A 25,385-nucleotide genomic window follows, 5' to 3' on the forward strand; every position below is an offset into this window, starting at 1 on the left:
TGACAAGTAAATCCACTGCAGCACAATGAGTTACATCAGAAAACGGCCCGAGATGAAAATCACGTCGTGTGAATCATCTGGGAATATTTTGCCCTTCCACAGCTCATCAAGGAGCTTCACAACCTGAACATCCACTGCTCTTAAACATGGTAAAATCCTTTCCCATTCCTCAGGCAATAAAGGGAACCAAACAACACAAACAAGGAGCAATTGAAGCCCTTAGCATGATTATGACCCAAAATTAATCTATTAAAAAGAGTTGTGTGAAAAACACCGTGCCATCAATAACATTTTACACCAGAAGGCCTGGCAGATGGAAAAGTTCAGCACCAGTTTAATCAGCAACGTGCCCATCTCTCAGTTTTATCTTCCCAGGCATCAACCTACATTCAGGAGGGGTTACACTCGTTCAAATACACACAGTTTAATGATCAACCCGCTGCTCTGCCTCTCCTAAAATGAAGAGGGGTATAAATAGATCAAGTCCTGCGACCCACAACAGCCGCAGAGCACAAGCTGTCACTGGGAAAAGTCTCTGCATCCTGAGCACAGAGAACCAGGAGCAGGAAACATGAAGATCCTTCCAGTTTTATTATTCCTGGCCCCCCTGGCTCTCCCAGCTGGAGCTGACAAGGATTTTTTCTCCGTTAGTTCCGCCGGATCTCCCGAAACGAAATCGAGATTCGCGATGTTGGACGATGTCCGGATCCTGGCCAATGGACTCCTCCAGCTGGGGCACGGCCTCAAAGACTTTGTCCACAAGACCAAGGGGCAGATGAACGACATCTTTCAGAAACTCTACATTTTTGACAGGTCCTTTTACGAGCTCTCCCTGCAAACCAGCGAGATCAAGGAGGAAGAAGAACAGCTCCGGCAAACCACGGCCAGGCTGCAAATCAACAACGAGGAGATAAAGAACCTCTCACAGGAGATGAACCTGAAGATTGAAGACCTCATCCAAAACAAAATCCAGTTGCAGGAGCAAGTGTGGGGACTGGAGGACAAGGTCACCAAACTGGCCACTATCCAGCCTTCGGTGCAAGAGACAGAAGAAATTTCTTCACTCAAAGTAAGTGACTTGTGAAAGGCCCTGACACACAGAGCCAAAATACACTGCAATGCCATCATCAGTAATTATGCAATAGAAGCTCATGCTTCCCCTTGCTCCTCACTAGCGTACTAGCCTGCATTTTGAGAAAGACATCACTGTGAGAACCTTAAAAAAAAATCACTGCCTTACTCTGACAAAGTGTTAATTTTGCAGTAAAATTCCCCAGCGAAATCAGTGAAAAATTGTGAAATTATAAAGCTCTGAATTATTTTCAGTATTTACTTGCAAATCTATTTTAAGAAATCTTGTCATCACAATGATGACAGGAGTTTTGCAATCGGGAAAATTACGAGATTCCCAAGGCCATGGGTTGTACATCACCAGCTCATCCCAAATCAATGCAGTGGCAACTGCCTGCTCAGTGCAGAAACAGGGAGCTTAAACCTATAGAGAAGGGAATTTACAGCACCTCTAGGACCTCCAGAAGCAAAGAACCTTACAAGTGTTAGTAAAATTAATATGTTAATCATGTAAGTAGTTAGGTGGATATAAGGTTTCCTACAGAAAAGGAAATATTGACTGTATTCTGCACAAGTATAAAAAGGCCAAGCAATTTGTAGGGGAGAATACTGGATGTTTGTGTCCAAGCAAAAAGATGAATCCTGATCCCTCAAATCCCAAGCCGATTCCCTAAATGGTGGGAATTTTTCCCTTTTTGGACCAGTGCCATATACCTTGTTTGAATCAGGGGCTGTTTCCACAGAACATAATTGCTCTGGATGTGAAAATGGAAAGAAAAGAGGAATTTTAAAAAGAGTCCACGCAGCTGCCAGTAATTTCTCTCAAAAAAAATGGGAGTTCGCTCCAGAAGCGAAGAAATTTTTCAATTTAGAGGCAAAGCAGGCAAACCTTTGGAGCTGGACTTTGATGATCCCGGTGGGCCCCTTCCAGCTAGGGATATTCTAGGATTCTCTGGAAAAGCAAGGGCAATGTTCAATCGTTGTGCTTCTCAAAACTGGTGCCAGGACAAGAGTTACACACGCAGCACCACTGCTGGAGGTCTTCTGCTGCTCCTAACCCTCCTCCACCCTTCCTTCCCCGTCCTCAGGCTTTTGTGGAGCAGCAGGACAACGACATCAAGCAGCTCCTCAAAATCGTGGAGGACCAGCACGTGCAGCTGGACAGGCAGCACAACCAGATCATGGAGCTGGAGGACAAGGTACAGGAACCACCCTGCTTCTCCTTCCATCTCTCCTGCATCTCTCTACATCTCTCCTCCATCTCTCCTGACACTGAGGCAGTTGAGGGTCCAACCCTTGGGGTCAGGCCCCCCTTGTTCACTTTGGGGACCATTTTGAGGTTCCTGTTTTGGGGAGAGGCTGCAGTGCTGCCAGGCAGGAGCTATGGCCAACAACAGCTTTGAGATCTTGTCTCTCAACAACCCAGGCTGCTCCATTTTCTCACTGCTAACTAGGGTTTTTTTTTCTCTTATTATCTATCACATTGTTGTTCTTCCATTGGTCTAGAAGTCTCATGGCTTTCTACCAGTTTCTTAATTTCCAAAATCCATCCCCAGAGTGAAGCCCAAGGTGTGTCACTGTCATACAGTACAACCAACATGCTCAGATTTAATTTACTCTGAGAGGAAAATGCATTTCAGCTTAAGGAACTGCGGGTTCTGTCCTCCTTAGCTCTAAGTGAGGAAATAAGTGAAATCTCTTTGTCCATTAAGGTGCACCACATGAGAAGGGGTCATTTCCTCCCCTCACAAATCCCCCCCGTCAGAGCAGCGGCACAGTTGGCATTCCCACACCTAAAATCCTCCAGCGTGGAGCTGAAGTTATTTTTATGTGGTAAATTGGGTATTCCACAGGATTACACTTGCAAGAGAAATTATTCTCTGCATGACATTGTTTTGATCTATGAATCTCATCATTCCAGAGCCTTAGGAAATTAACAGTGTTAATTATGGCTCTTCCAGGTAAACCACATCGAGCTCCAGGAACTGCTGGAGAATTCCTTCACAGGGGAGCACCAGGAGCCAGAGATCATCCCCTCTGCTGTGCGCAAGCCCACGGCTGGGACATACAGAGCTGACGGTGAGACCCATCTCAGACCTGACTACAGCACATGCTGCATTCCCAGATCCTCTGGGACAGCCTGGGATTGGTTCTTAGGAGTCAAAGACTAAAAGGAGATTTTTATGTTATACACTGGGCTGGGGGAAGGAAGTAGATTTCCTTCTTTGGAAAAAGTGTCATGATCTATTTAGCCCCACTCCAGCTGTACTTGTCTCTGGGGTGACACGCAGGAACACTGTCCAAAAACACAGGAACAGGATCCATTCCCCTCTTGAAAACACGCTGTGACCATGCTTGTACCCACGCCTATCTTGTGGAGCCTCAACAGAGAGCTCATTTACTTCACACTGGCTAGTTCTAAGATTTAGAAGCCCTTTCTTTGAAGTCAAAAGGGACTGATGAAGTGTTGCAGTGGGCATAGTATTTATTAAGAGCTTTACAAAGGGTAGGAACGCCCATTTGCCAGAGTCTAGTCTTAGACCTTAGAAACTTTCCAAAATCCTCCAAACTGAAACCCTGTCTAACTTAAAAACCACAAGCAGCCCAGCCCATGCGTACCTCGGCAGCTGCACTATTACACCCAAAGCAGCCTGCCCATTCCATGACATTTATTATAAAATAAAATTACCAGTATGATCATTCCCATTTTTATCCTTTAGCTCTCAGCTCAGCACACCCCAAGCAGGATTTCTAAGAGGCTGTTTGCTTCCCCAGGTGCTGCTGCTGACTGCACTGCTCTCTACCACACTGGGGTGCAGGCCAGTGGGGTCTACACTATTCAGCCCAACGGCTCAGAAGCTTTCGACGTCTACTGTGAAATGAAATTTGGTAAGAGCTGTGCCAGCAACAGTCTGATTTTCACAGAACTATCTTCCTCTAAGGCAAACAACTTTGTCTCCTCCCAAAGTACACAAAAACATGATTGATGTATCCTCCTGACTTCTCTTAGCGGCCTGTCTGCTCTGAATTCAGGTCTCCTACATCCCGAAATCTCCTTATCACTGCTCTCACACTTTACTCCCCTCTTGTCTATACTGAGGAAAGGACATCCAATCATGTGACGTAAATTACGGATATCCATATGCCAAGCCCCTCTAGCTGTAGGTAATGAAAATGGTCATTATAAAAGCCATTACAGGGCAACCATGAATGCATTTCCCAAAGAAAGGCAAACAGCAAACAATTTGCTTTTAAAGAAGGAAAATTTTGTTCATTACCAGGCCCTGCTTTAGACTGAGCTGTGCCAAACTAACCCAGAGAAGTGAGTCCTGGGACAGGATTGCTGTGCCACGTTTGGGTGGCTCAGCAGCCAGAAACACAATTGCCATGTCACCCACCCAAGCTCCACCTTCCTAAGGAACCCAAGTTTGTTCCTTTGGCCACCAAGACCACGCACAGCTTGGCCAGTTCCCTCACTCCCTGTTTCTCTGCATCCCCCAGAGCTGCTCTGTGCCTGCCCCACGTCCCCTTCCCACTGCCCTCAGAGAACCAGGGGACACGCGGGGCCACCTCACGTGTCTGGATGTGCAAACAGAACTCCTGGGCTGCCCTCTGCAAAAAGCTCCTTTGCTTACATTTGGTGGAGCTGCTGAAGTGAGGGTGTCACGACCTGGGCTCAGGAGAAGACCCCCCTGGAGCTCCAGCATGGTCCCAGCACCTCATCCCTGCCCTGGGGCTGTGCCAGCAGCCAGGCACTATCAGCAGAGAGTGTGACCCTCTGAGTCAATGTCTGGGGCTTTTCTTATCTCTTCTTTATCAACTTCTCTGTCTCTCAGCCCTCATAAACAAGTGAAACCCAGTCAAGGCAGCCCAACAGAAGAACTGTGAGTGGAGTCACCCAAGGGTGGCTGAGGACACTCGAATGGCCCTGGGTTCTCCCCAGTTGGGCTCATTAGAATTCCCTTCACGAAGACTTTAATTAACTCATTCTACTCAAAGTGGGAGCACCCCAGAGCACACTCAGGGACAGGTAACGAGGCCAAGGCCAAGCTGTGACTTATTTTCCCTTTTCACAGGCACATCCTGGACCGTAATCCAGAAGAGAGTGGATGGATCGCTGGATTTCAACCAAACCTGGGATGCCTATGCAAATGGTTTTGGTGACCTCAATGGTAAATATCCCTTTTTCTTGTGCCTCTTGCTATCAGTTGGTTTGAGAAGCTGAATCTTCTTATGGAAAGGAAAGCAGACTAAACCTGCAAATAACAGCTGACTGGTTTATTAGAAATACCAGAAAGTGCTTACTAGAATATGTAACTCGTGAAATTCTCAAAGACATCCCCTTCAAATGTGTGTTCGGAAACTGGATCAAGGCCAGAATGCTTTAAACACTATTTTATCAAGATTTCACTATTTACAAAAGCACCTCCCAAAGCCTTTCAAATACACACAAAGGCAAAACCTCACGAAGTTGCTGTCATGACTTTCTCTGAACCTTCCTGCGATCCTGTTATCCTTAAAACCGCATCAGTTTTTCCAGCCTCAGGAGAGCCCAAGGCTCTGTGTGTGCTCCCCTGAGCAAACACCTCAGGCTTCTCCAGAGTGGCCAATCCCCTCCATGGCTGGATAGGGTGAGGAAACACCCACGTTCCCCCGTTAATCATCAACTCCAGAGAATTTGTAGCATCAAGCCCAACGGCTTCCTCATCCAGAATATTCTCCTTGTTTTTCTCATGCAAGAGGAGTGACCTCTTGTTCAGGAAATATTCTGACTTCCTAAGCATAGCACAGATCTAAACCTCACCAAGGTGAGCGGCAATATTGACTTATTTCCACATCTTTTATAATAAAGAGCTGCTGTATCTCAACCCTTCCACAGTTTTGGGACAGGAGCTCACAGCTGAGGCAGGCTTTCACTTGTGAAGTTTATCTGATCCTGCTGGATGCTTTAGTGGCTCCTTGATTGGTCTCCCAATTCCCAAATACTGCACCAAACCGCAGCCAAACGTTTTCAGGGTTGGGGTTTGCAGAGAATCTCACTGCTCTCAGCTATGTCCTACTCAGCACTCTGCTGCATCTTCTGAGGGGAGAAAATAAACCAGGTTACAGCTCCTGGAAATTAGTATTTTCTTCAACCATCCTGTCTTCTGCGGCTTTAAACGCCAGCTGCGTGCATGGCACTCACATTCAGCCCCACTTTCTACATATGGCAATTACCTGCGCTGATAACAAGCTACTTAATGAATATAATATATGAAACCAATTAAACTAATGATCAGAAATTCCAGCAAAAGAAAAATTCCCTTTGTACTTGAGGGTGTTGAAACCCCAGTTTGGTTCTGCAGCTCTTTTGTCCCAAAACGCAACAATTGCCATTAGGTTTTATGTATGTCACTCGCTTCATTTGTCACACACTTCCAATTACACACCTTTTAAATGTCTCCAGCTCCCTCTCAGAGTTCCACAAGAGGTGGGAAACTTAAAGGGGGAAGCTCCAGTTCATTTAGAACCCTTGCTTTTATTGATCATCAGTGTGCAATTAAGCAGAGGTAAACAAAAAGAATGTAGCAGCAGACCTCTGCAAAGATCAACAGTCCCCAAGACTCAAATCACTGATTTAATTAAAGCAATTAATAAAGCCTTTTAAATACTGTATTTTCACACACACTACCTGCAGGTTATCCCTAAAATCAGCATCTCTTCCCTCCAACTTTGCAGAGGAATTCTGGCTGGGCCTGAATAAGATCTACTCCATCACCAAGCAGGGGAATTACCTCCTGCGGATCGAGCTGCAGGACTGGCGGGGGAACAGGAGGCACATCGAGTACAGCTTCAGCCTGGGGGGCCCCAGCACCAACTTCACCCTGCAGCTGTCCAGGATGTCCGGGAGCATTCCCAACGCGTTCCCGGAGCACGCGGAGCTGCGCTTCTCCACGGCTGAGCGCGCCGGGGACACGGCCAGCGACTCCAACTGCCCCGAGAACCACCTAGGTATGGTCCCACAGGGAGCAGGGAACCGCTCTGCTCCACGGTCATGGAATGGGGTGGGTTGAGAACACCTAGGTATGGTCCCACAGGGAGCAGGGAACCGCTCTGCTCCACGGTCATGGAATGGGGTGGGTTGAGAACACCTAGGTATGGTCCCACAGGGAGCAGGGAACTGCTCTGCTCCACGGTCATGGAATGGGGTGGGTTGAGAACACCTAGGTATGATCCCAAAGTGAGCATGGAACTGCTCTGCTCCATGATCACCTCATCATGGAATGGGTTGGGTTGGAACTGGGCTTAAAGCTCATCCTGTTTCAACCCTGCCCCATGCAGCCTGGCCTTGGACACTTCCAGGGATGGGGAATCCACAAGTCTCTCCAGATGACCTCTGCCAGCCCCTCAGCACCCTCACAGGGAAGAATTTCTTCCCAATATCCCATCTAATCCTCCCCTCCTGTGCCAACGACCAACACCAGAAACAGAATGGATAGCACAGGCTGAAATAACCCCGAGGATGAGATTCCAAACTCTGAAGCCAAGGGCTGTCCCTCCTCTGATGCCTGGACTGGGGTGACAGCCCCAGGCTGGATTGTTTGATCCCTTTTTGGAAAAAAACCCAGAGACAAACGGCCTTCTAACTCCATTGAGGCTACAACCCTAAAGTTAATAATGAGTGAGCTTCCATTCAAAGGCAGATTTTAGCTGCTTGTCAAATATGCACAATGTAATCACTCTCGGAAGAGCAAGAGAGGCAAGGCTGAGGCCATTTCTCCTTGGAGACAATTTGGTTAAAGGGTTCTTAATTCTCTGATTTTCTAAAACTTTTGTTCGCCAGTTTATAGCAGAAAGCAAACAACTGAAAAAGCAATTAAATGATTAAACCACAGGATATAAAATTGTCCTCCAGCCACCTGCTTCATGCAACAAACATTTTGTACATCATCCTAGGCATCCTTAAAAACTGTGGATACCTGAAATAATTCCAAGAGGGTCATCTCCTGTCCAGGGAAGGGCCCCTCAGGACAAGGACACTGAGGGGCTGGAGCATGGCCAGGGAAGGGAACAGGGCTGGGGAAGGGTCTGGAGCAGCTGAGGGAGCTGGGAAAGGGGCTCAGCCTGGAGAAGAGGAGGCTCAGGGGGGACCTGGTGGCTCTGCACAACTCCCTGCCAGGAGGGGACAGCCGGGGGGATTTGGGATCTGCTCCCAGGGAACAGGGACAGGAGGAGAGGGAACGGCCTCAAGTTACACCAGAGGAGACTTAAATTGATTAGAGGGAACATTTCTTCATGGAAAGGGCTGTCCAGCCCTGGCAGAGCTGCCCAGGGTGGTGGAGCCCCCATCTCTAGAGGGATTTAAATGCCCCGTGGATGTGGCACTTGGGGACCTGGGGCAGTGGTGGCCTTGGCAGTGCTGGGGAATGGTTGCTCTCAGTGACTTCAGAGGACGTCCCCAACCCAAACAATTCAGTGATTTGGGAATCCTGGGTAAATGCCAATTTAGCTGGAATTTAGAGTCTAAAGCAGATTTATGTTGCAAAGAGGAGCTGTTTACTCTGCCACAGAGCACTGACTGTGGCTGACATTCCCATGTTGCTCCTCAGGAGGCTGGTGGCACAGTGAGTGTGAGGAAACCAACCTGAACGGGAAATACGTCACACCAAGGTCCAGGGGAAGGCTGGAGAGAGGAAAAGGCTTGTACTGGAAGCCTAAGAAAGGAAGATACTACCTGCTCAAGTCAACCAAAATGATGATCCACCCAACAGACTTAAAAAGCTTTGACTGAGTGCTCAACCTGCTGCATTGTAACTCACAACAAACACACTGAACTCCACCACACCAAAGGACTTGATGCTGTGTTTGCCAACAGATGCCATGTCCCAATCCATGCCCGGCATGGAATTTCTCCAAAGCATAAACCTGAGGCATCTGAGATGATCTTACAAAATGTTTGGTGAGTATTGTCGTTCCCTCAAGCCCCAATGTCAATGTGCTGCAACTTTTTGTGGAGCTTTTTCCTCCCCAGGATGAATTTCTAATGCCTAGGAGCCAATCTGTCACATATTGGATAATATTGTTTGGGGGAATGGGTTTTCAGGCTGTGCATTCCTTTCTGGGTTGTGTAATAGGGAAAACAAAAAGTGTTTTCTGGGAACAAAGGGCTGGCAAAACCCTACTGAAAACATTCAGGGGGAAAAAAAAGAAATTTTGTTTCTTGAAGTCACTATTTGAATGTTTGTTTCACGTTTTTGTTGTGGAATGTTTTAGGAGCGAATGAAAGACGGGTAATTCCTCGTTTTAGTGCCCTGGGTATTTCCAGACAATTTTTTAGGAGTGTAGCTGAGGCCAATCCATGCTCTCTGGAGCCCTGTGCTCACACAGCTGCAGGTGTGTGCACACACACAGGGGTCAGAGCAGTCCTGCTCCTCTGCATCCCACACCCTGCAGAGTAACTGCACAACAACTGGGGCTGCTCACTCAGAGTGAGGAGCCAAACCTCAAACTCACTGAAAAGAGGAAGAGCTCTGCTCTCCTCACCTGAAATGAATCAGAGCCAAGCCTCTGTGACCTTTCAGTCCAACCAGCTGAGGAATCAAATAAACAACCACGTGAGCACACAACAAAACGCCTTTCACTTAGGGAACAGCTGCCCCAGTGCGGTCAAGGGTGCCAACCCACAAACCCAGTAGGCACAACCCATGGGACAGGGCTGCTCCAGCCCCTGGGGACACTCACGCGCTGAACTTCAGCTGCAGAACCCTGAGTGACAACCTTGGAAGTGCTGACTGACAAAGCCCCCAACCCTGCAGTTCCCCTGAGTCATATTGACTCGTTTATCTTCCCCAACCCTTGTACAGTGTGGATTTTTTATCTCAGCACTTGCAGTCGCACAGGAAATGGTTTTGGTGGTAATTTGCCAGAGTGAAACCCTGTGAACGGAATGTGTTAATTACAGAAATGCTGCAAAAAAAAAAAAATCCTTTTACTTCTCGTGGGTTTGTAACAGAGATGAGATCATGCAGTGTTGCTTATTTGTACTGGTTTACTGTAATGTTAAATTACCTGTCCAATAAATAGATAGACAAATAAATACTGAGACTTGTCAAAGTACAGGATATGGAACTTGACTAAATCCTTCTTGTAAGCTTTGATTTATAAAAACCTGGTTTGTATCTAAATTTAAATAAATTTGCTAAATTGGTGAAATTACTCAGCTGATGAAGACACTTCCACTCAGCCATGTAATGTCTTCAAAGACACTGTGAAAAAGCTTTAAATGAATAATGGCACATAATGAGAAGAAATCTGGTCCCAGCCTGGGTTTTGTTATAGAAAGGTTATTATTTCCCAAGATATTTAGAAAAAATTCCTATTTTTCAGGGCTTCAGAAGATTTTTTTGTTAAGTATTGTAAACAAAGAAATTGCTTGGAAACCAAAATGGAAATATGAACCAAGGGATTATGCATTTTCTCTACTTCTATCCCTCACTTTAAAGAAAAAAAAAGTCTCTGAAAGTGACATAAATTAATAAAACCAGTAGGAGAATGGTGACTTTAGCAAAGGAAAGACCCTACCTAAAACTGAAAAGATTTCAACCGAATTCCCCACGAATTCTGGGAAATGGAGAAACCTCTCCCGTGTTCTCATTCACAGCCAAGTTTGATGCAAACCTGTTTGTCCCTCCCCAGCTGAGCCTTTTCTGCTGTGTCAGCCTGAACCCTTCCCGTGCCTCTGGCACGGCACCTCTGCCCATAAACCACATTTTGCAACAACCCCTGCTTGATAAGGGAGGAATTTTTTACACTCGCCAGGCTCAGGCCCTGGAAAGTGCAATGGATTTCCAAACTCTGACCTGTATGTGGTGTTTGGGACGTAGACATCCCTGGCAGGGAACTCCAGGATTTCTCTGGTAGGTCTGACTCTGCTGTCTGGGTAAAGCTTGACTTGCAGCAGCTCTGGGGTTAGGCAATAGTGGGGGTTCTCAGGAGCTGGAGATATGTCTATCTTCAACTGAGCTGCAAGAAGAATGGGATTTTATTAACTAAGAAATAGAAATTCATTTTTTAAAAGCATAATTGTGCTTTGTTTCATCAAGTTAATATCCTAGATATTCATTGACATCCTATATACGGATTTAATAAATCAACAAGTGATAAATTACAGCCAAAGTGGATTTGTTAACAAGTATCAGTTGATCCAACTGATATCTAAGGCAACTGGGGACCAGATAAAAAGAACCAACAGAAAATATGCATCTTAACAAGGCATACATCCTTTTTCCATAGGAAAACTGGGAAAATGCACTGCAGACAATGCTCCTGGTGAGGCCCAGCTATTGTTACAAACAAAACTCCATCAGAGGAAAGGTTGAAAAACCCCGACATTGGTCAGGCTACAAAAGAGAGGTGAATTGGGTGAACTGATCACAACATCCAAGTGCTTGGAAGGTTGTGGTCACTGCTCGAGGCTGTGGCAGACCAGATTCAGATTTATTTGCCGCAAGATAATTTTGCAAAGTTCTCTTAAAACCCAACCTGGTTTAGGTTGAGCCTAAAGGCTGCAAGGCCAGCTGAGAGCTGGGGAGATGATCCAAGGAAGAGGCAGGATTGCTGTCCCTTGAGAGTTTTAAGAGCAGGTTAAGTAAATATTGTCAGGGATAGCACAGGTCAGGGACCAGCTTCACTAGGGGTGTGCCAGGGTTTCTATTCCTCTTTCTCAAACAGAGGTGGAGCCTGTTCCTGTTAACCAGGAGTGGGACCCAGGAGAGAGATCTCCTTTGGGATAGAGATGGGAAAGAGAGGTTTCTGGGGCTTTGGGGTTTGCATCTCCTCCTCCCAGACACCACCCTCAGTGTGCCAGTGACAAACCTGCTCCCAAACACCTTCAGCGCTCCTGCTGTCCAGGGATTGTTCTCAAGGATTTCTTTGGGGTGAGGAACTAACCAAGCAGCTGAACCTTTGGGCCCAGAAGGGCTGGCTGGGTACCTGTGATGGGTCTGAGCCTGCGCAGCACTGACGAGGGACGTCTCATGTCAGCCAGGAACTTGTACAGGTCCTCATCGCTCAGGCGATCCCCCTCCTGCTCGGGGTGCAAGATTTGGTCACCCAAACAACCCTCCAGGGCTGCCAGGGAGTGAACAAACCCTCTCATCCCCTCTGACATCAAACCGTCCCTTCCCTGAACAAGGTGTTAACATTAACGCGGTAATTACACTTCATTTCTCCATCCTTTCCCCTTTCCTTCATCTCTCATGAATCATCCTGACAGCTGCAGGAACTTTTAATTGAAAGCCTTTTCTCTCCCCATCAATATTATCTTTTTCCAAACTGGAAATGGCTGCTAAAAGGTTTCCCAAAAAAATACCCATTTTTGAAGCAAGTGTAATAGTTTGAAAAAGTATCTGTCATTCAGGAGGTGAGCCTCATTCCTTCTCCTCTGCCTCTCCTTTGGGATGAGCCCAGAACAGGAAAAGTAGGAAGTGTAAGGAGCCTGTTGTCAGTCATCCTTGTGCCCATTCTAATAGCTAAGAGTTCTGCTAACTTTGGAAATATTAGAGAAAATGGGGCTCTGCCAGCCAAAAGCAGAAGATACCTGATTTTATAGGCAAGAAATCACAACATAAAAAAAAAAGAAGCAAATGGAAGGAAAAAAAAAAACTTCCTTCAACTTATTATACTTAACAGGAGAAAAGGAAGATAAAAAAGAATCTGAAATTTAAAATCTTAAATTAATGTCTGGCAGTTTTTGAAGGACAAATTAAATAAACAGAGCTGCTTCAAAGTAAAAATACCCTCAACAAAGTTAATAAATACATGCTTTGGTAATTCATTACTAACTTAGTGACCAGTTTCTCCTTAACTAGATGTGACATTAAGCAAATCTTAGAAAATTTTCAGCTCATTACTTTTTGCCAAGTTTAACTGAGAAATTTGCTCCCTTTAACCACGTTTTCCACTCCTCAGGAAAATCCCAAGCTCTGGCTAAGAGGAGCTGCCACTCAGCAAAGCAGCATCAGAAGCAGAATGTTTTGTTTTCCTCAGGGATCCCTGGATGTGTCCAGGGAACTGATGCCAACTTTAAATCACTCTGAGGGACTGGATTCACTACTACCAGAATTAATGTATTACATAATATTATGTGAAATATAACTGTAGGAGAGTATGTTTGGATTGGATGTTAGGGAGAAACTGTTCCCTGTGAGGGTGGGCAGGCTCTGGAATAGAATTCCCAGAGAAGCTGTGGCTGCCCCTGGATCCCTGAAGTGCCCAAGGAACAACCTGGGATAGTGGAAGGTGTCCCTGCCATGGCAAGGGGGATGGAACTGGATGGCCTTTAGTGTCCCTTCCAGCCCAAACCATTCCAGGATCCATCCAAGGACAAGCATCTCCTCTTGAGATGATTCTCATCCAGAACCTGCCCCATCAGCAGCTTGGACAGTGTCAGTGCAGCAACTCTCAGCAGAATTTAACCTTCTCAGAAGAAACAAAAGTCTCAGCAGCAAAGGCAGATTTATTTGCTGCAGGGCACAGGGGCTGCTCCTCTGCTTTGGGGTCTGCGGGGCCAAGCTGGCCCCTCTTCTGTCCCCACAGCTCGGTGTGGAAGGGCCAATGGAAAGTGTCCCTGCCTGTGCCAAGGGTGGCACTGGATGAGTTTTAAGGTCCCTTCCCACCCAAAGCAGTCTGTGATCTCACGATAACTGACACCTAACATTACAAACCCATGGAATGCTGCTCAAGGATTCCCTGCAATGGGGGAACAGAAATGAAACGCGTCACGAATTGATCCCTCAGTGACCTCACACGATCCAACCCTTCTGTCCAAGAAACTACTCCTGAAGTGAGACATTTCCCTGCCATACCTGTTTGAAGAAGTTGGTGACTGTCAGGGTGGCTGGCCTGAAGCTGCTCAGGTTGCAGGCCTCGTCCCCACTCGTGGTCCTCTCCAAGGAACGCCTCCCGACGATGCTGGAATTCCGCCGCTCTGACCACGAGCCCTTACGTTCTGCAAAACACAGCAGCGAGAAGAAGAGGAATTAGAAAACAAAGCGGAAAAAACTACAGCCTAATTTTGTTCCAAGGAGGGTCGTTTTCACAAGTGGAGAGGGAATGATGCCATGGGGTGACAGAAGAGGTGGTTATGCTCAGGCAATCCCGCTCTGGAGGCATCAGGAGGCTGTGGAGCACAGCAGACTCCTGCTCCCCGCTCCCAGCCACCTCACCCCAGTGCCTTCCTGCTGTTATAAAAGTCTTTATCATGCTGAGATTTATGTATTTCCCTTGCTCTGAAAGATGATGAAGTTGGCAGTTTTGGGGATGCTGAAGAGCAGTTTCGGATGAGCTATGTGGCTCACAAAGATTAATCCACTCCTTTGGAAAATGTTCATCAGACTGTAATGCTCCCTCAGTCTCACCAGCCTGGTTTTAAATAATATAACAGATGGTTTGCTTGTAAAATCCTTGAAAGATAAATCCATTTGTTATCACGGACTTTTCTGGTTTAGTTCAACCATGACCCCAGACCATCAGGGCAGGGGGAGGAAAGCGATAAAAGGAGCAACAGCGGCTACAGGACATGAATCAAAACCTCTGGACTTGCCCACACTCCCTCCTGCAGATGCCAAGTCCTGTACCTACCTCCTGTGCCAACTTCAACTTCTGTGGAATCTCTTTCCAAGCTGCCAGCACTGCTCACGATGTTCATGAGGTGAATGGCCGTCCAGGCAAAAGGCATCCGGTACTTCCCGAGTCTTTGGCAAAACTGCTCTGCCTGACCTTTCAGTTTTTCCAACTTTTCCTTGTTCTGCGAAGAAAATATACAGCCCAAGGGGTTAAAAGGAGAGGAACAGGAGGAGAGGTTCATTTAACAAAATCAGTGAGGAATAATGGTGTCTTTTCTATCTCCCAATGATTGTGTGTTTCGGCAGCACCTTCCAGAGGAGGATCACCAAGTGTTGGGAAAATGCAACTTCTGCTTCCCAAAAGAGGCCACCAGAGGACAGTCAGAACAGTCTTTTATGTTCTCAAACCTCCTGAACAGCCTCTCAAATCTCAGCTCATCTGGCCACTGCTCCTTCAAGAAAATCGGAATTTTCCCCTGTGAAGTCTGAAAGGGCCTTTCCCAATGTGATTTTATGCAGCAGGTGCTCAGATCATCCGGCGTTGAGCGGGAAACTCAAAACATTCCTCAAATAAGTTGTATCATACTCCTTTTGTCAAGGAAAAAAGGGAACAAGAGGGGATTTTTCCATAGCTCTGCATATTAAAGAGCAACTTTTAGAGCTTCAGGGAAGAAATATTTTATTAAGAGGTTGATTAAAATGAACAAATCATCCAAGCTTTTGAGAAAGCCGAATGGAGAGGCTGGGATCACAAGAAGGGCTGGAACCTCTGCCTTGCCCTCATTATTCCCCTTTGATCTCCACCTGGCTCAACCCAACTGCGCAGGAAATCAGGAACCATTTTTGAGGTTCTTTTAGAGTCAGGCAGAAGTGATGGGGTTAAAGCTGCAAAAGCAGTGGAAAAGTTGATTTTTTCACTGCAAATTCCCATTAAAGGCTGCCTTCCCTTGACCCAGCTGATCCTTTGGGACAGGGAATCACAGATGACTGAGTTTGATGGGAACCACAAATCTCCCCTGGCAGCCACAAAAACTGCTGACCTTTAACTACTCCACCCCAATAAGGCATCAAGACTCCAAGGGCTTTGGCTCTTTTTTTGGCCTTTAGAATGGGATTAGATTCTTAATTAAACACAGATCCTTTGAAAGACACGAACAGTATCAACTGTCCAAGGTAAAAGAAAATACGTTTAATTTTTTTTATCAAAACACCAAAAAACTTCTTACCTTTGCTGCATCAGATTCTTTAAAAATCATGTAAGGCTCTGCACACTCCCCAATATCTCCCTGCTGTAAAACTTTTTCCAGCTGAGAAGGGAAAATGAACCATTACAAGGACATGGATCCAGCAAGGATTAATAAATTGAACAAGCACAAAGAAGCAAAAAATTCCTTCACAAGAACTTGTGTAAAAAGCATTTCCTGCAGAACTTTCACACCGCCCGTGAACTGAAAATATGTCTTGAACTCCCCTTTTTACCGCAGGATGACTTTTATCCAGAGTCCACCCAAAAAGGTTGACTCAAACACCCACCTGAACGAGCAACAACTGTGCACTCATTGAATCAAAGGAGAGAACAGACAATAACTTTTATTTTTGTGTACTTTATCCCAGGAGTGACCAATGTTGCATTTTATTTCAGTTATGGATCTCACTCTTTCAGCAATTTCAGCCCTTAAACACATCTGAAAATCTTGCTGAGGGGCGTGTATGCTTTTTGAAATGAGATTCAGATCAATAGATATTTTTAAGTCACTGACCTGTCTGTCATTTTAAGGAGTCAGCACATTGTTTTATATGAAAACCAAGGTCAAGCCCCAGAAAACTGATTTATATCACCACGCAAACCTCTGTGCTCTTTCCAGTTTCAGTGCACTGAACTGGTCGTTACAAAGGAACTTAAGTGAGGATGCTTGAAATAAAGCAGCACTGTTTACAATTCTGAGAACAGAATTTCTATTTCATTTTAAACAAAAACCAAGAGACCACAATCTTTTTGATTTCCTTGGCATTTCTTACCTTTATTACTAGAAAGACATCTTGGGATGGGTAGGTGATAGAAAAGATGGCAGATCTGGCCAGGGTGGAAATAGCAGCAGGGGGGACATGAGGCCGAAGCATTCCCTTCATTTGCTCAGAGTTTAAATCAAAGTAGAAATTCTCTGAAATCTAAGGAAGAAATTGGGTAGTTTCAAGCATTAGTTACATTTTTTTTTTTCCAAATACCTCATGAACAATTTAAAATAGTTTTAAAATACATGTCAAACGCTCCTCGTTTCAAACCATGTATGACAAGAAAAAGAAATCCTTTTTGATTAAGAAATCAAGGCAGGACAGTGAGAAAGGAAATGGAGGAAACACCACCAACTACCCATAAAATTTCCTCCAGCTCCTCTAAGGTGTGTAGCTTCATCACAGGATTAGGAATTACCATTGTTAGCAGAATTGAAAACACCAATATATGGAAAGAAAAGGGAAAAGGGAAAAGGGAAAAGGGAAAAGGGAAAAGGGAAAAGGGAAAAGGGAAAAGGGAAAAGGGAAAAGGGAAAAGGGAAAAGGGAAAAGGGAAAAGGGAAAAGGGAAAAGGGAAAAGGGAAAAGGGAAAAGGGAAAAGGGAAAAGGGCACCCCTTGAAAGACAGACACTGAGCTTTCTACCCTGAAACACCAAATCTTTGACTGCAAAGCTTCAGAGCCAAAAAAGATGTGAGCAGGTTACCAACACCAGAGGTCACTAAAGAACTTACTACATTAGAGCCAAAATAAAAAAAAGAAAAAAAAGGAGTAATGAGATGATAAAATTGGCTTCTGAAATGTGATTTAAATATTAAACAAAGTTCACATAATATTCTACATACTCTCATCTACATAACTTAAATCTCAATGCATTAAATTCAAGTCTTAAAGAGATAAATGTCAAAATGCATATTTTTAACATTTTTCTCTCCACTACTGCTAATATCTTGAACAAGGAAAACTAAGAGACTCTTTAAATATTAAACACAGGACATAAATAGGCGAAGAAATGTATTTTGCATTTCCTATAACTTAGATCTTGAAAAGACTCCTCAGTTTTGTTTTGATTTTAGCAATTTTAGCATGCGTGACTTTCTGGTGCATTATTGAAGTGTTGCTTGGCCCCATGCCATGCTGAATCACCAAAAAGAGATTAAGAAAGTCATAAAAAACCTAATCTAAATAAAAGGTTCCAGTTACCTAAGTTCTCTCTGGGGAAGAGACTTTTGAAAGCCAAAATTGGATTTTTTTTTCTCAATTCAGGCACTCACAGATAATATTTTTAGGCAATTGGTTACACCTCATCTCTTCTATCAAGAACACACAAGATGTCATCAAATGCCTTCATCGTTCCTCCAACCCCTATGTCACTGTAGGACAGTGACTTAAAGCTTTGCCACCAGAATTCATTCCTCCATTTTTGTTCTTAAATTTCAGAAAAATGTCACATTTAAGTAATTAAAAACCTACCTTCTTCTTTTCTTTAACATCATACAAAGCCAAACTCGCAAAAATGGGCTCAATTTCTATTTCAAATCTTGAAAGAAGGAAACACAGAATCAGTTGACTTGCATTTTGTCAGTAAGAATAACCAACCCTGTCCCCGAATCCTCCCTGGGTGATGGGGACTGAGCTGTCAGGAACAGCTGAGCCAACCCAAGGGCTGCTCCTGCTCCAAAGGGATCTTGTTTCCCAATTTCCACCCCACTCCTGCCCTGCTCCCTCCCACCAGGACCATGCCAGAGCTCCCTGGACCTTCTAAAAGCCATTTGGACTCACTGAAAGCCAAGCAAAGCAGTCCAAAAGCTTCTTCCAAGGGAGAGGAATTGGGATAACTGGAGCACCCAGTTCCCCTGATTCCCTGGAGAAGCCAATTTCCTGTGCTGCCCAGGCTAAATGACCAGCTGCTCCTCTCAGCATCACTGGCCAGAGGGCTCCTGCCTCTGGACACTCAGGGACACCTATCTGGGCAATTTTCAACAGTTAACTGTTGTCAGAAAATGCCAAGAACTCCCTCAGAAAGGTGCCAGCTTTGCACAGTCACTGTTATCCAGCGTTTATGCAAATTCCAACGCTCCCAACAGGAACGCTGACCCACCAAACAGCGCTGAACTTATTGTAAGAACACCTGGGGACTTAAAGGAATTTAAAACCATTCAAATCCCGTCCCTGCACCACAGGGAGCAGGGGCTGAAACGCCATTCTTGTCTGCACAGCCTCCCCACAAAACTCATGCCCCATCCACGCTGGGATCCCCTGCACACCCAGCCCTTGCAGAGAGCTCTCGGCTTCGGCCTGGAAGCTGGGACACACCACCAAACAGGTGTTTTCTCCAGTTTTGCAACAAAGCTGAGATTAACCTGGAAATGACCCTGCTCAGGTCATCTGAGCCCTCTCCCTGGGGAAAATGTCCTTGTTTTGTGCCACTGAGATGGCACAATCCTGGATTACATCCCCGAGCACAGGCTCAGAGATTCCCAGGTACACAAGCAAACACTCAGCTGGGCAGATTTGCTATCAACTGGCAGTCAGCAAGAGATGCCTAAAGAGCAGAAAACATTAATTTCCAGCATCTAACTTATTTATGCTAAAGACACCCTCCTTTGGAGGGAAAGCTGCACTGCTACTGCATATTATGTTGTTCCAGTTCATAAAAGGCTGCAAAATCAGTTCATCTCTACGGCTATATTAGGTCCTGGAGTACTCTACGAGCAGGAGAAATGTCCCACACATATATCTCAGTTATGAGCAGCAACTGGAGCTCTCTAATAAGAAGGGTTGACCTAACTGAGGACACAGAAGATGAATACAGCAGTGTGGAAAATCAGTTTTGTACTTTATTTCTCCAAGGGAATAACAGTAAAATTTTACCTTGTGTTATTAGAGAAGAGTTATAGGCAATGAACCAGCTGCAGGTAACCCTATATTCAGGAGCTCCACTTCATTAAACTTGTTTAACAGGTTTCTATTCCTCCAGTTAATGCTTACTAAGTATATAAAGTCTTCACTCTTAAAGGGACACAGTCAAGGTTGTTGAGCCTAAACTTTGGCAAATCTTTGGGTGTCTTTCTGTTTCTAAGGCTCGAGTATTTTTAATCTTTAAGTTTAATCTCAAATTTCCTCATCAGGGAGGTGAACACCAGTGAGTGGCCAACTCCAGAGCCCTGGAGGAGTGTGGTGAAGCCTGATGTCACATGCCCGTGACATGGAACAGGCAGAGCTGGAAAGCAACAGGGAGAAAAGCCAAGGCAGGAGGATATTTCCTGTCTCATCACTCTGCAGGAAGTCTTGAAGATACAAATGGGTAACTCAACCTTTATAAAATTAACCTCAAAGCTTATGACCAAACAATGCAGTGACCCTTCCAGGGCAATAAACAAGGCAGAGGAGTTATTCCAGATGCACGTGGATACAGCAGCAGATTTGAAATTCTGAATTTCTGCAGCTGTCTGTTGGAGTGGTACTTACTTCAGGGACAAACACTTCACCAGGAGTCTTTGGCCAAAGTGTTCTTTGGGTACTTCAGGGACACTGAGTCTCTCTATGGGCTCCTCCTGGAATCAGAGACACAATCCCTGTACAAACCACCAGCAGAATCAGGAAGCAAACACATCAACCACTTTTTTCTTCTAAGACGTGGCACCAATTTAATCCGAGGCTTCCCAGCACGGTGCGTTCATCAGCAGCTATAAATATGCTAAATTAAATCCCTCTAATGTTTCTGGGGATTGCATAACCAGAAGGGAAACCCAATCTTCAGGAAGTAGTATCTATGGGCAAGACAACACGCTGAAAAAACACAAAACAGCTGCAGTTCTCATGCATGTTAAACACAGGTGATCCTAAATCCTTTAAACCCGTGGCAGACTGACAGCTCCCACATTTCCTACACCCTTCACTCTTCTAGTCCCACCCACGTAGAAAAATACCTCATCTGGTGCTGGGTGTAGTGCAAAAAGCTCCTTATGCCTGCTGGACTTCCTCTGGTCCTCGTTGTGGTGGTCAATCTCCTCGTTTGGGGTTCTGTCCAGCAGGTTTGGGAGAAGGGCATCGGGCAGGGAGTTCTTCAGGTCGAAGATGCTGCAGGCCCAGCTGCCCCGGGGAGTGTCGTCGATCGACATTGAGCGTCGCTTAAGGTCATCCTGAGAGCCAACAAATTAAAAGCAACTTGTAATGGGAAAAGGACTGCACTTTTAAAGCTGGACTATAAATTAGGTTTTATGTAGCGAGGTTTTAAAGGCACATTACTTGTTCATCCTGGTAGCTGTTGCCATCCGGAGCTTCGTCAGACTCGAAGACCTGCTTGGGGAGCCCTTTCTGCCTCTCCTTCTGCTTGTCCAAGGTGTTGGGGTTGAACCCAGTTCCCAGCTTGTGGTATCTGCAAAGAGATGGTTTCAAACACGTTCTCAGCAGCCCTTTTGACCCCGACCCCAGAAGCAGCAGCCCGGAACAAAGCCAGCATTATCAGCGTGGGTCCTCCCGAGGCAGGAGCTGCTCTCCGCAAACACGATTTCCAGTCAGCTCCACTGGAGCTGGGGCATCATCCAACAGCCACTATTCCAACACTACAATGTGACTCTGTTCATCTATAAAGCCACTCTGGGTGATGTCAAAAGGAGGATTATCAAGGGCCAATTAAAGTCGTTGTAAAATGTGCCATTGTGATGCCAGGCTAAAAACAGGCCGGGAACACCAGGGCTTGAAGGCCAGTGGTTCTGCTGGAGCAGGAACTGCCTTGGAGCAGATAAAATGATTAACTGGAAAACCAAAAGAGCAACTCAGGAAAATCCTGAGCACCTCTGGAGAACAACTTTCCAACCCTGAGTAAAACAAGTGTAAGGGAAGTGGGTCCCCCAGAGCTTTCCAGAGTATGAGAGCTCCCACAAGTGAACAGGAGCAGTTCTCTTTGACTAACAAATTTTTGGGTGCCAAACGGCACCACCTCTGTATTTATACACACACACATGGGCAGAGCCAGGGTCTCCCTGCAACACTCACTCCAAGTCAGCTCCTGGGATCACGTCTAGAATTAATTGTTCTTACCATGCCCTGGTACTAAAGTTACCACAGAGGGATGCTGCAGACATGGGGAAAACCATGGGTAGGCTAGCAGTGAATAAAGAGGGAAGAGAAAAAAGGAGGAATGCATTTTCCTTACTCTGCTGTAATTCCTGAGAGCTGAACAATAGGATCTGTACAACCCTCACCCGGATGTCTGCATTTCCATCACAGCTCCACCAACAAGTGTAAATTAGCTCTAATTCACACCTCACTTCCTCAGTCTAGCACACTGAAGTTATGTCATAAGCTTGAAATCAGAATATGCTAGTGGGGTTTTTTTTCAAGCCAGTGAACTTATTCACCTTTTCCAATCTCATTAAAGGAATTACTGAATGGGTGGATTTCCCTGCCTCAAAAACATTTTGGTTACAAAAAACTGGAGGCAGAGATGGACATAAAGATTATTTCCCCTGGAGTGGGGAAGAAAAGGATGGAATGTCACAAGTCAGTTCAGCAGTTCTTCCAAGAGCTGGGGTTTGTGCCCGGCTGGATTAAGAGGAAATTGTTGGCATCCTTACTTGAGAAATAATTCAGCCCTTCCCAGCTGAGCTTTTGGGCTTGTCCCCTGCTCCAGCAGTAACTCTTCGATTTCCACCCAGTGCACTGCCACGATTCTATGCAAGCAGAAAGTGCCATGACTCTCAGAGGACAAACCCCCACCAAACAAACCTCATCAGAGCAGGAATCACCGCCAGGAATTCCAGGTACCAATGAAAGACACTGAGGAGCCAAGAGTGGGTCACACTGCCCAGGTCTGTGGTGGATCCAAGACTCTGCTGGGAGTTAATAAAACATCTCCCTCCCTCTCAGGTTCCTTTCTGGGTGGGTTGTTTGTTTTATTTTTTTGGTATGAGATTACAAAACACTTTTTTATTAGGTCACGTTAGCAGTGCCAAGCATATCCTGAGCACCCCCTGAAGTGGCTCTCAGGACAACATTAAAGCAGTGAATTGTGGCAACTGCCACAAGGGCAGAGCTGGAGCTGCAGCCAAGTCATTTGTAGGTGATGCACATCACATGGATCACTCACTCCTTGACAGCAGCTCTTGAAGTCATCAGACTTCCAATCATCCGAGAGAGTGTGTGCTCCAGCTAAAGACACTCAGAACCCTTCCTGCTAATTTGCATGGAATAATCAATGCATGCCCATCCTCTGAACTGTTAACTCATTAGGTAAATGTTGTGATGGTTCAAATACTAACAATTATTTGTTTGAATGATGTACTTTCCCCAGGTCTCTCAGGGAACCAGTGGAAGCTGCAGAGGCCACCTTGTCTATCATACGGTTGTGATTGTAAGTAAATCGTACATCGCTGCAAAATTCATGCAACTTGTCTCTAAAAAGGACTAAAACCAGATGGAACAAAGGAAAAAGACAAAAAAAGAAAAACAAAAAAACAAATGCTGAAAGTAATTTTACTTGTCCACATTCTGTAATTGCTCTCCCGTGGTAAAGGAGCAACTGTGGACTGAAATGGCCTAGATTTTCCAAAATGCCCCAAGGGGTTTTGACGTCCAAGATCCAATTTTCCAAACACAAAGCATCAGTTCAGCTGAACCGGGCAACTAAAAGCCAGAGCAGATGATCGGCAGCCAGGACAATATTTTTGAGCCTCTTCATAGCACTTGAGCAAAGTTTAAACATGAACTTAGGGTGACAAACACCACAGGGGAACTCACTTTCTGTTCACGATCGCCCAGTCCTCCGTGTAACTCCTGACACAGTCCCTCACGTGAGGGTCCATCTCGCTGTTAAAAGGACAAAAAAACAAAGATCACAGAGATGATGATGATTTATTAAACACACATTTAATTCCCTGGAGCATCACTGATGCCTTAAGTTTTATCTTCCATGTATTTCAGGTTGTGTGGTGCCCAGGGGTGCAGCTCCGAGCTCACAGTCAGTGTCACTCAGCTCTGCACACAGCAGGGACACAAAACAAATCCTTCTCCTGCTGCACACCAAGGACAACTCTCAGCCCCAACAGCACAAACAAGGGTGGGCTGGAGGGAGGGACAAGGAGGATGGGACCTCACAGCCTGGAGCTGGGACTGGACAATTCAACCCCAATGTGCAAATGGACCAAAACTTCTGAAAGGGCGAGACCTGGTGACCGGTGAGCCATCTTGGGTCCATTCTGGGACCATTTGGAGTCCACCTTGGGTGTAGTCCTGCCCAGGGTGTATCCTGGAGGCCTTTCAGTAAAGATCTACTTTATTCTCTAGCTCTGCACAGTGTTTCAGGTCCCTGCTGTCCTACCTCTCCTCGGGCACGGCCGACACGAGCGTCCGGCACTCGCGGGGGGTGTAAACCACCTCGATGTCATCGGAGGGAAACTCCAGCAGGTCCCGCAGGGGCCCCGACTCCATGGCCAGAGGGTGGGTGCTGAGATACTCCTCCAGGTCCACGGGATCCACAGTTTCCGTGAGAGGCACCTGGGAACACACAAACCGCCACACGGGGCCTTAAACCGAGGCCAATGAACAAAGGGGAAATCACACGCGCGTTTTTTCTGCTCTCTCTTTTAAACCAGTTCCTCTGCCTCGGTGAGGGATTTGATGCAACATCAGATGATTAACCCCAGCGGTGTTAACCTCAGCTAACACACACCACAGAGCTGTTCCTCACGTCTTATCTTTTATCTGATGTTCCCCTGCACATCTCTCTGGTGCGCGCCATCGCCGCGTTAAAAAAAAAAAAAAACCAAACAAAAACACAACTAGAGCCAGGAAAGGTTACATCTGGTCTCAAGAAATACAACAAAAGGAAACGTAGCACTTTATTTCCCACGTATCTGAGGCCGGATTTGTTTTCGCCAGGCTGTGATCACAGAGGGAACCTTGATGCTGATCCAAGATGCAGGAATCCTTCCTCCCGCAGAAGCCAGAGCAAGGCCTGATTTACCAGGGACTCAGGCAGCCACACAGCTCTCAGGACTAACAACATTTTGAATTAAACCACCTCTCTGGGGAGCACAAAACACCATGTTCACCCCCACCACAGGTACAAGTTTAACCACCTCTTCTCCCTGATATTAGAGCCTTTAGTGCCACAATGACTCTGCCCATGCCAGGAAGGAGGGACGCTGCCCTCAATAAAACGGGTGCTTAAAAATCATCTTTACTGGGCACAAAGCCTTTACCTGAAGCGCAAGGAATGACTGAAAACGTGCAGGAAAACAGTAAATTTCACTGGCAGCGCTGATCTCACCATCCTGAGCTTTTTTTAGATGCATTAGCAGAAAATTTGCATAAACTGGATACATACTGACATTGCATAACTTGCTTTTTTTACATATTCCATTATATAAATACATATAAATATTCTGATATGAGATCACTATGCTATGAGGCTATACATTAAGGCAGACGTTAAGAAAACGAAAGACTAAAAACAAGTTTTGAGGAAGCTGTCTCTGCAGCAACTGACAGATTTCCTAGAATTCCCTGGCACGTGCCAGGGAAGCTGAGCCACAAAAGCACATCCAAATTCAGCAGTTTTCTCTGCTAACTTCCCCTTTCCTGTCATCCAGACGATTTCTGTGGGACAAGGAACTATCCATTAGCTTGTGTCGGAGATGACTTTAAACAGAACACTCAGTACGTCAGTTTTAAACGCGCTTCTCAAAAATTTT

The 25,385-nt window shown here is 45.7% G+C and overlaps 2 protein-coding genes across 14 annotated transcripts in view; one reads left to right on the forward strand and one right to left on the reverse strand.

The window, feature by feature from the left end:
- Positions 1-25,385, reverse strand: part of DOCK7 (dedicator of cytokinesis 7) — a 93,497-nt gene that overhangs the window by 47,559 nt on the left and 20,553 nt on the right. For all 13 annotated transcript variants that reach the window (XM_066192963.1, XM_066192962.1, XM_066192959.1 and 10 more), the window contains exons 3-14: positions 24,011-24,186; positions 23,431-23,499; positions 20,938-21,067; positions 20,619-20,831; positions 20,158-20,243; positions 18,160-18,226; positions 16,695-16,844; positions 15,902-15,982; positions 14,692-14,857; positions 13,917-14,059; positions 12,043-12,136; positions 10,911-11,073 (exon numbers count right to left, since the gene is read on the reverse strand). In XM_066192963.1, the coding sequence (XP_066049060.1) occupies positions 10,911-11,073; positions 12,043-12,136; positions 13,917-14,059; positions 14,692-14,857; positions 15,902-15,982; positions 16,695-16,844; positions 18,160-18,226; positions 20,158-20,243; positions 20,619-20,831; positions 20,938-21,067; positions 23,431-23,499; positions 24,011-24,186 (1,538 nt within the window). The remainder of the gene's footprint in view (positions 1-10,910; positions 11,074-12,042; positions 12,137-13,916; positions 14,060-14,691; positions 14,858-15,901; positions 15,983-16,694; positions 16,845-18,159; positions 18,227-20,157; positions 20,244-20,618; positions 20,832-20,937; positions 21,068-23,430; positions 23,500-24,010; positions 24,187-25,385) is intronic.
- On the forward strand, positions 538-10,401 carry ANGPTL3 (angiopoietin like 3). Its single transcript, XM_066192967.1, has 7 exons — positions 538-1,069; positions 2,160-2,270; positions 3,033-3,150; positions 3,847-3,960; positions 5,148-5,243; positions 6,790-7,062; positions 8,661-10,401. The coding sequence occupies exons 1-7, from the start codon at positions 572-574 to the stop codon at positions 8,840-8,842; spliced, it is 1,392 nt and encodes a 463-aa protein (XP_066049064.1). The 5' UTR covers positions 538-571; the 3' UTR covers positions 8,843-10,401.

Source organism: Chamaea fasciata, unplaced genomic scaffold (genome assembly GCF_029207755.1).
Source record: "Chamaea fasciata isolate MVZ Bird 193981 ecotype frontalis unplaced genomic scaffold, bChaFas1.0.hap1 SCAF_10, whole genome shotgun sequence".
Lineage (NCBI taxonomy): Eukaryota > Metazoa > Chordata > Aves > Passeriformes > Sylviidae > Chamaea > Chamaea fasciata.